Source organism: Myotis lucifugus, unplaced genomic scaffold (genome assembly GCF_000147115.1).
Source record: "Myotis lucifugus unplaced genomic scaffold, Myoluc2.0 scaffold_537, whole genome shotgun sequence".
Classification (NCBI taxonomy): Eukaryota; Metazoa; Chordata; class Mammalia; order Chiroptera; family Vespertilionidae; genus Myotis; species Myotis lucifugus.
In genome coordinates, this window is record NW_005871585.1 from 340,823 (window position 1) to 349,452 (window position 8,630).

Consider the following 8,630-nt stretch of genomic DNA (forward strand, 5'->3'; position numbering starts at 1 on the left):
AATACTGTTACATGAATATATTACCCCCTTCGTCCCACCACTATCTGAATTAGGTATTTCAGTGACAATTTATGAACGGTGTGCAAATACATATGATTTTTTACATTGAGATTTTCACAGGAGAGAGATGGTACGTAATAAACTTTTAAAGTAAATGTATTACTACTTCAACACTCAGACAGTAGATCACCTGGCAGATGTAGTTCTATAGTCAGTCACATGCCCAAAATTACATTTTTATAATGTATTTATTTGTGTACAAAATATGGTGTAATTTACTGATGCATAGGCAGCAAAATATTATCACATACAACAAAAATACACCTTTTACCCTCCTTCCCCTGCCCTTGTAAATGGCAACACTGTTTTGGCAGCTCAGCAGCTAAAATGAAGTGCTATAATTAAGCAGTATTGGAATGTGTTCACTTGACAAATGTGATGTACAATTTGAGTATACAACCACATCCTTGTTAGTTTTTTCACAGGCCAGAAAAGTCCACATCCTGAACACCTCCAGAAGATACAAATAACTTGTATATATATGTACACATGTATACACTGTATATGTAAAGTGCCACCAAACTTCTTTATCCTCGTGAGTTTATTGTGTGTATGTTCATTCTCTCTCTCTTTCTTTCCAAAGTCAGGGTCACACTATTGGGATCTCAGAGTTCATCAGCAGGCACCGAGAAGCTCACCAGAGGCTGGCTTGTTGGGGGTGTGGTGTTGGTGAGAGGGCAGAGGGGGCCTTCAGACCTCACTGGGAGACCTGGAGCGGAAGGGCACTTTGGACTGGAAACAGCCACAGAACAGAAGCCACAAGGCACGCTGGATCTCCTGGTTGCGGAAGGCATAGATGATAGGATTGATCATGGAGTTGTAGGTGGCGGGCAGCAGAGTGGCGTAGGTGTAGACAGCCGGGTCCTCGCGGCTGCCCACCACGCAGTATATGGCGAAGGGCAGCCAGCTGAGGCCGAAAGTACCCAGCACCACGGCCAGCGTACCCACGCCCTTTCTGGTGGCGGCCAGGTGCGGTGGCGCCAGGCAGTGCTGCTGCAGGGCGATCTGGTGTGCGTGGCGCCAGACCACCTGGCAGATGCGCACGTACAGGTGCAACATGATCCCGAAGACGGCAAAGAAGGTCGCGGAGAGCAGCGCCACGTGGCTGCGCGTCAGAGGGCTCACCACGCTACAGGTGGCACGCTCTGCTAGGCAGTTCCAGCCGAGCACTGGCAACAACCCGAGGCCTAGGGAGACGGTCCAGGTGACGGCGAGCAGAAGGTGCACGCCCAACAGGGTCCGCCGCGAGTAGTAGGTGAGCGCGTTGTAGAGGGACAGGTAGCGGTCCACGGTTATGGCCAGCAGGCTACTGACCGAGGCAGCAAAGGAGGACACGAGGAAGCCCACTGTGAGCAGGCTCACCGTCTCCGAGGGCACCACGTACTGGAACACGAAGTGCAGGATGAGTCCGCAGCCGGCCAGCAGGTCGGCGGTGGCCAAGCTGCCCACCAGCACAAACATGGGCGTGCGCAGCGCCGGGGAGGACGCGATGAGCGCCACGACCAGCGCATTTTCTCCGGCAATCACCGTCCCCGACACGCACAGCAACACATCCCATGGGTTCACCGCCGACAGCGGCAGCCCAGGCGATCCCGCGGACATCTGCGAAGACAGCTCCAGCGACCCGTTAGCCACGCCTCCGCCTCCCAGTGCCGCTGCCGCTGCGGGCTGCCCCCAGTCCCCGCTGTCCCGCGCTCCTGCCGCCGTTGCCACAGCCGCCGCCGCTCCCTCGACCGCCACTGCCACTACCTGGGACTCGTTGAGCGAAGAGGCGCTCGCGTTCATTGCGGCTGGACGCTGCACCCTGTGTGGAGAGGGACAGTGAGCATCAGGTGTGCGGTTCAAGCTCCCAGGGAACTTCCCCGGGCGCAGGTGCCCCGCTCATATTGCCCACCCCACCCCGGACCCCACAGCAGAGCGAGGAAGCAGAGATTGAGAGCCACAAACAAATACCTATTGAATGGGCGAGAGGAACGTACACGGGTGCTCTCACAGATATCCGAGTTCTTGCATAGATACACACACGGATAACAGGCACTCACATGCACACAGATTAATCCCGTAAGGGTGACTGCATCTGCACACGTATCCGAATGCACCGAGCTAAGGGTGTGGGACCTGGGCGAGTCCCGCTTGGGCTCTGGGTCAGCGGGTTCCGGGTGTTCGCTTAAGCTGGGAAGCAGGGTCGCTGTCCGCGGTGCTGAAAGCTAAGTTTCTGCATGCAGAGCCCCGCGGTCCTGGAAGCTACAGAGACCCCGGGAAAGGAGGCTTGGGGGAAGAGAAGTTGGGGTGTCTATGTAGGGGAAGGGTGTACGGTCAAGTTTGGCTTCATTTCTCCGTATTAGGAGGGACTCATTCCCCGGCTATCCTTCACTCCTTCCCCTCCCCACACCCTCCAAGTTCCTCTAGGGAACCCGGGCTGCTCACCTGGGGAGTCAGGGCTTCAGAAAGTCTATGATCATGAGCGCTGTGGTGGGGCGCCAGGCTGCGTCCCCAGAGCGGACAGAGTCGATGCCTGCGAAGCGGCCAGAGAGGAGCGCTGGGCTCCAGTGGTTGCGCGGAAGCCAGGGAGAGTGAGGGACAGTCAGTGGCAGAACAGGCGGTTACGAGCAGCGCGCCCCGTTGGAGATTGACAGGCAAGGTGCGGTGACGTCAGGCTCCTAGCTCCGCATTCGCTTTCTTCGCCGCCCATCACCACCCGTTCCTGGTCTCCCCAAACGAGGACGACTCAGAGGTTTCAAGGAGGGAGGAGATGCAGGAGCGGCTGGCTGCCTCTAGTCCAGAGCCTCCAGGAATGAGATTGGGGGCAGGAAAGAAGGAGAAATAGAAAGGAGTGAAGAAGACTTTGAGGCTGGGAGAGAGGGTGAGGTGGGAGGGAAGGGGTGACACAGGAGTTGCATTGGCCAGGCAGCAAAGGTCACCAAGGGGGCCAGGCGAATAAGAAGCCCTGGAGAAGGGGGACATTGGGGCAGGAAGGTCTGAAGGCAGAGTTGCTACCTTGAAAAAAATACTTCTTTGGGGAAAGGAATGAATTGGGTGGTGTGTGTGTCAAGGGGTCAGCTTTCTTTTTAAAAAGGATATCTGCAGCCCTGACCGGTTTGGCTCAGTGGATAGAGCGTTGGTCTGCGAACTCAAGGGTCCCAGGTTCAATTCCGGTCAAGGGCATGTACCTTGGTTGCAGGCACATACCCAGTAGGAGGTGTGCAAGAGGCAGCTGATCGATGTTTCTCTCTCATCGATGTTTCTAGCTCTCTATCCCTCTCCCTTCCTCTCTGTAAAAAATCAATAAAATACATTTAAAAAATAATAAAAAGGATATCTGCAGAACAGTGTGTCGAGTAGAGTCAGAGGACATATGCAGAGTTGTGGGGAACTGAGAGAAGATGGGACATTTGAGGAAAACAATCTCTTCTTTTAAAGGTTACCTGGTCAATTCCTCTCTTTCTCCCTCCATTCCTTTCTCTCTCCACCACTATCTCTTGAGCTCTACACAGTAGGTTTCACCATGATCTTCTCAGCCCAATGTTTCCCAATTTCGGAAGCTGATAGTACTCTTTAATTAGAGACCAGGTTTATGTCTTGTTAGAATATAAGAAAACAGAAAAATGTGATTTACTTTCCTGGCAAAAGGCTTTGCCCTATTAATCAGCACTCTATAAAACAAATTGCAGGACAAAAACAGTGATAACTCAGCTGCACCAGACTTCAGTAGGCAGGAGTTTTAGTTTCAGCCCAGATAAATTATCTTTTTTTAGTTTAAAGGTATTTTGTTAGTAAAATACAAATATTAGACTTCTTTTTGAATCATCCAGAATCTCTGATAGCTGTACTTGGGCAAAAGCTAAAATAGTTAGCTCCATCTAAGGCTCTAAAATAAATGATTGCACATTGGCATGATGGCCTTATATTGAGGCCACAGCCATGATTTTCAGGGTGACATGCTCTAGGCAAAGTGAAAATAGGTGATATTTGTTATTGGTCTTTCCCCCACTTCTCCCTGAATCTCCTCCCCACCCCTTACCCCCGGCTTCATTTGCCTCTAGCTCCAGAGGTCCAAAAATGAAGAAAAAAGAACCACACAAAACCATATACTCAGACTGTCTACAGACTCACATGGGGGGTGGATTTTTACCCTGGCCTGTTCTCTATAAGTATGGCCCCCAAGTCCAGACTATTCCTGCCCTCCTCCACCCTGCCTCAATACAGCTGGACTTACTGGAAGAAATGAAGAAAACTGTAGAACTATTCAATTCTTTGCTGCAATAGTCAGTGTTGGACCATAAATTAAGTTTACACACAATATCTCCATTTGGACAGTTTATAAAATTCTCACACCACTATTTTTATGAGCCTCCAAATTGGCTGAAGTTCTAAGTTAAAAGAGTCACTTGAATTTCAGAAAAAGGTTATCATTTAAAAGCTAAGAATATTATTTTCAGAGCTCTCAAGTGAACTGTCAAACCACTATAATAACATGTTAATCTCAAATTTTCCAAACTATCAAATAACGGCCCACGGGGAGGAGAATCCTCCCTAATGTCTAAATGTGTTACATTTCTATATGCCACAATGCAGCAGAAAGTGTGGGGTTAAACTAAACAAACTGAGATCCTGTGTTTTGGACATCCTTATGCTTTCACCATTGGCAAGAATGGACTTTTCAGTGGTTTCAGGTGGAGGACAACCCATGCAGAATCATGTTGGCCAAGGGTTTTTAGACTGTCTTTACATCATGACCTCTCTCAAATGCTAGACTGGATGCTTAACCCCCCCGCCCATGCCCACCCATCTCAGGAGGCAGACAATGGGAAAGAAGAAAGGTGTGTGGTTCATTGATTATGGATGAATATTAGGTGAACTGCATTGCCTGCTCTGCCCACAGTTCCTACCCTTCCAGTGGTCTCCTGTTCTACTGTGGTTCAGCCTGTGAATCATATGACATTTTCTACCTCAAGCCTAGAACTTGGGAGGAGATTAACCCCTAAGCCAAGGCTAGACAAGATCAGTCATCCTTTGCTGGTGATCAAATTCCCCTTCTTGAAAATTTGAATTAAGAGACATTGTGACAATGGTCAGTCAGTGTTGAGTTCTGGTCCTGCAAGATTATGATAAATTAGGGCTGGAGCACTCATCTTGAGCCTGGTGTGAAATAAGTAATCAGAAGAAGCCCATGGTGATGAAAGAAAGAAGCAGGTATGGAGAGAGGACCTGAGATGAAGGAGACCAAATGACTGAGAGGTGGAGGGAATGACCTCAGTATCTGAGTGTCTGGTTCCTGGTTCTGGAAGTTCAGATCCCTGGATGCCTTGAAATTGCTATTTGTGTATTGACCACAAACCTTTATGATCTTGAGCTACCCTGAGTGCATTTCTATACTGGGAATACTTGATAATTGACTGAAACATACAAGCAAATATATAATTGACTGAAACACACAAGTAAATATATTATTCATCCATCAGCTTGTCTGGTCCAGGTTGTGTTTTGAGGTGTACAAAGTTTGGTTTCTGGCTTGTAATCACAGGTTAAACTCACTATTGCCAACTCTGCAACATACTAACATATCACCAGGTACTTTTACATTCCAGCACCATCCAAGCATGAACACAAAAGAAACTTCCCTTGTCTGAGGTTATGCTGCAGAATCACGACCTCTCAACTACAACTCTTCCTCTGTTTCCTGTGTGTATCTCTTGCCCATCTCAGCCTAAGCCAGTGGTTCCCAACCCCGGCCACCCTTTAGAATTACCTAGAAAACTTTTCAAAACCACCTCCTCCTGGATCACTCACTCAGAGATGCTGATTCATCTGGTCTGGAGTGAGGACCAGGCATCGGATTTTCTAAAGGCTCTAATGAAAAGCCAGGGTTGAGAACACTGGTCTAAGCAATCATAGAACCTCCTTATCAGTTTAACATACAGTGAAATAGTGGATTGGAGTTTGAAATAGTTGCATCAAAGGAATTTTAACAACAGTCTAGTTTCAAGTCACACTGTAATTTCAGATTTAAGGAGCCAACTAGACCCCCTGGGCAGACCTTTTATTTTTCACACTCACACAGAACCACCTTTATGTGGAGGACTCTTGGCTGATACTTGGTTCCCTCTTGGCCCTGATTAACTAACTCAGTGGCCCCATCAGGAGCTCTAAATTCTGGTTGCCCTCAACCTTCTATTTTGCTGTAGACCTCAGTTTCTGCCCCCTTTCTTGTTCTGAGTTCAAGGCCACTTCCCAGGTGTGCCCTCTCCTGGCCCTTTGCAAATCAATTCTGTCTTACAAAATCAGAGCTGCAGTCAGCCAAGCTGTCTAGACCTTGGAAAACTAGGCCAGAAAGACCGATACTAGCAATTCTGGTCTCTCTCTGAGGAGCTGCAGACACACACACACACACACACACACACACACACACACACACACTCCCTCAACTTGGTTCTTAAAGACAAGCCATTCCATTTCCTACTGGGAAGTATAAGTCTATTTGGTGATACACAGATACTTGAGCTGACAGCTCATGAAGAGGGCAGGTGGTAGTGAGATGTATAAAGCTGTTATTAAGAAAGATTGTTGCTGAAAGAGGCAAGAATAACAAAGGGCCATTGAATTCTCTACATTGTTTGTCCAGATCCAGGGTGCTGGATGGAGTGTAATCTTTTTGGGACACCTGCTGAGACAGATAAATTATATTCAAAATATCCCCTTTTGTTCCTGCCACTGCCTGTCCCCAGGGTCTCTTCTCACCCTCAGGCATCGATGGTGTGTCACAATGTCAAAGGCACTTACTTCCTCAGCACATCCAAACACATCAGGGATGTTCCTGCTTCATGCCAGGTCAGCTGTCTTCATTCCAAAGGGCTGTTATTCTTAAAGGTCAGTATCACCTTCCACCAAGTTTAGAAAAATAGCAGAACACTATTATGACCATTACATGTCCGCAAGATGCAGAACACTGTGCAGGGCAGTTGACATGTTTCATTTAACTGAATTGTTGGTGAGCTATTTTTGTGTGTGCGTGTGTGATAAACAAATCAGGAAAAATAATAGCATTTTAAGACATATGTCCTTTTCCATAAAGAACAACAATAACTTTAATGAGTTTCATGGGTAAAAGTATAAATTTACAACTCAGATTACAGATTTATTGAATAAGAGAATGATAAGACTGGCTCTATAGGCATATTGGAAAACGAACACAGAGGCAATCTTCTAATCTGTCATGCCCTGCATTTTCAAAGTGCTTTGACTCTCACGCAGCGGGTTTATACTCATTGTCTCATTTTGTTCTCTGAAACAATTACATGGAGTTTAGAGTTATTTCCGTTGCAGATGGGGCCACTGAAGTTTAGCGAGGTGAAGCAAGTTGTCCAAGGGCACACAGGACACCAGAAGGTACATTGTGTACAAGTTATTGACAATCCCATGGGAAAGCAAAGCAAGCATCGAGTCAATGCGTGCAAAGCTATGTAGATTTCAAAAACAAAGAGGCTTTGGATAGTTATATCCGAAATGGTGAAGGTTGAATTTTATAACTTTAATATTACCATGAGCAGCAGGTTATAGATGACCTTTTTCTGTTTTGTAAGCCTTCTTGTAAATGTATTGTAAATATGTTAAAGAGAATTTTGAAAACAAACAAACAAACTCACTCATATTCTTTTTTTTTTATGTGCCTCAGGCATGAAACAGCTTTGGCCACTGCCACAGGCATCAAACTCGGATGAACTAAGGACTATACATCTGCTTTGCCCCTGACTGATATAAGAGCAACACCACCAATCACGTGTCTCCTTGCCCATTGCCAGGGGGTCTCACTTATATTCTTATCAGCTAACTAGAATTGCTTCTCCCCACCCATCCCCAGATTGTAAACCTACTAAGGGGATGGGCCAGTTCTAATTAATCTTTTCATCAGTATGATCTGGCATAGAGTAGGTGCTCAATAAATGTCTATTGAATGACTATTTCCAGAATTTATCTTCATGCATATGTATTTTACATGGGTAGATTGTGCAGTGTGTATTTACCATATATACAGTGTGCAATTTAAGTTTTCACTTCATAATAAAGTATATGCTGTCAATATTTTTATATGTTGCATTGTAATTATGTTTATACTGTTGCCTAGTCACCCATGCATTCAGTAAGTATTTACTGAGCACCTACTACATGCTAGACATTGTGCTAGAAAATAAAGATGCCAAAGTATGTGCCTGTCCTCAGGAACAAATAAACAGTTTCTATGAGAACAGTGTAGTACATGTTATAAAAGAGGTGATCCTGGGAATAATGGAGACCCTCAGAAAAAGACTCTCACCCAACCGGAGTCAAGGAATGATGCCTAACCAGAATCCTGAAGGAGGAGTAACACTCACCTAGGTAAGGAAGACGTGAAAGTGTTCCCGGCCAAGGAAGCATGAAAAAAGGTATGAAGTCAAGGGAGCCTGGCCCAGCTCATTGGACTGTGGGCAGGTAATTGAGGCTAGCATGTCAGATCAAAGGGCAGAGCAGAGATACACCAGGTAGGTGGGCCAACTCATGAAGGATCTCCTATGCCAGGGCAGGAGGTGAATTTA

General features: G+C 46.8%; 1 protein-coding gene and 1 pseudogene across 1 annotated transcript; both read right to left on the reverse strand.

Annotated features, from left to right (window-relative positions):
- Nucleotides 1-229: 229 nt before the first annotated feature.
- GPR6 (G protein-coupled receptor 6) lies at nt 230-1,946 on the reverse strand. Its single transcript, XM_023745336.1, has one exon. It carries the CDS (start codon nt 1,843-1,845, stop codon nt 751-753), a length of 1,095 nt encoding a protein of 364 aa, XP_023601104.1. The 5' UTR covers nt 1,846-1,946; the 3' UTR covers nt 230-750.
- Nucleotides 1,947-7,719: 5,773 nt separating this feature from the next.
- On the reverse strand, nt 7,720-7,864 carry LOC111823530 (annotated as a pseudogene).
- Between the last annotated feature and the right edge of the window lie 766 nt (nt 7,865-8,630).

Bases quoted from the DNA above. Each gene is read 5' to 3' on its own strand.
- GPR6 (XM_023745336.1), bottom strand. From the start codon at position 1,845: ATGAACGCGAGCGCCTCTTCGCTCAACGAGTCCCAGGTAGTGGCAGTG.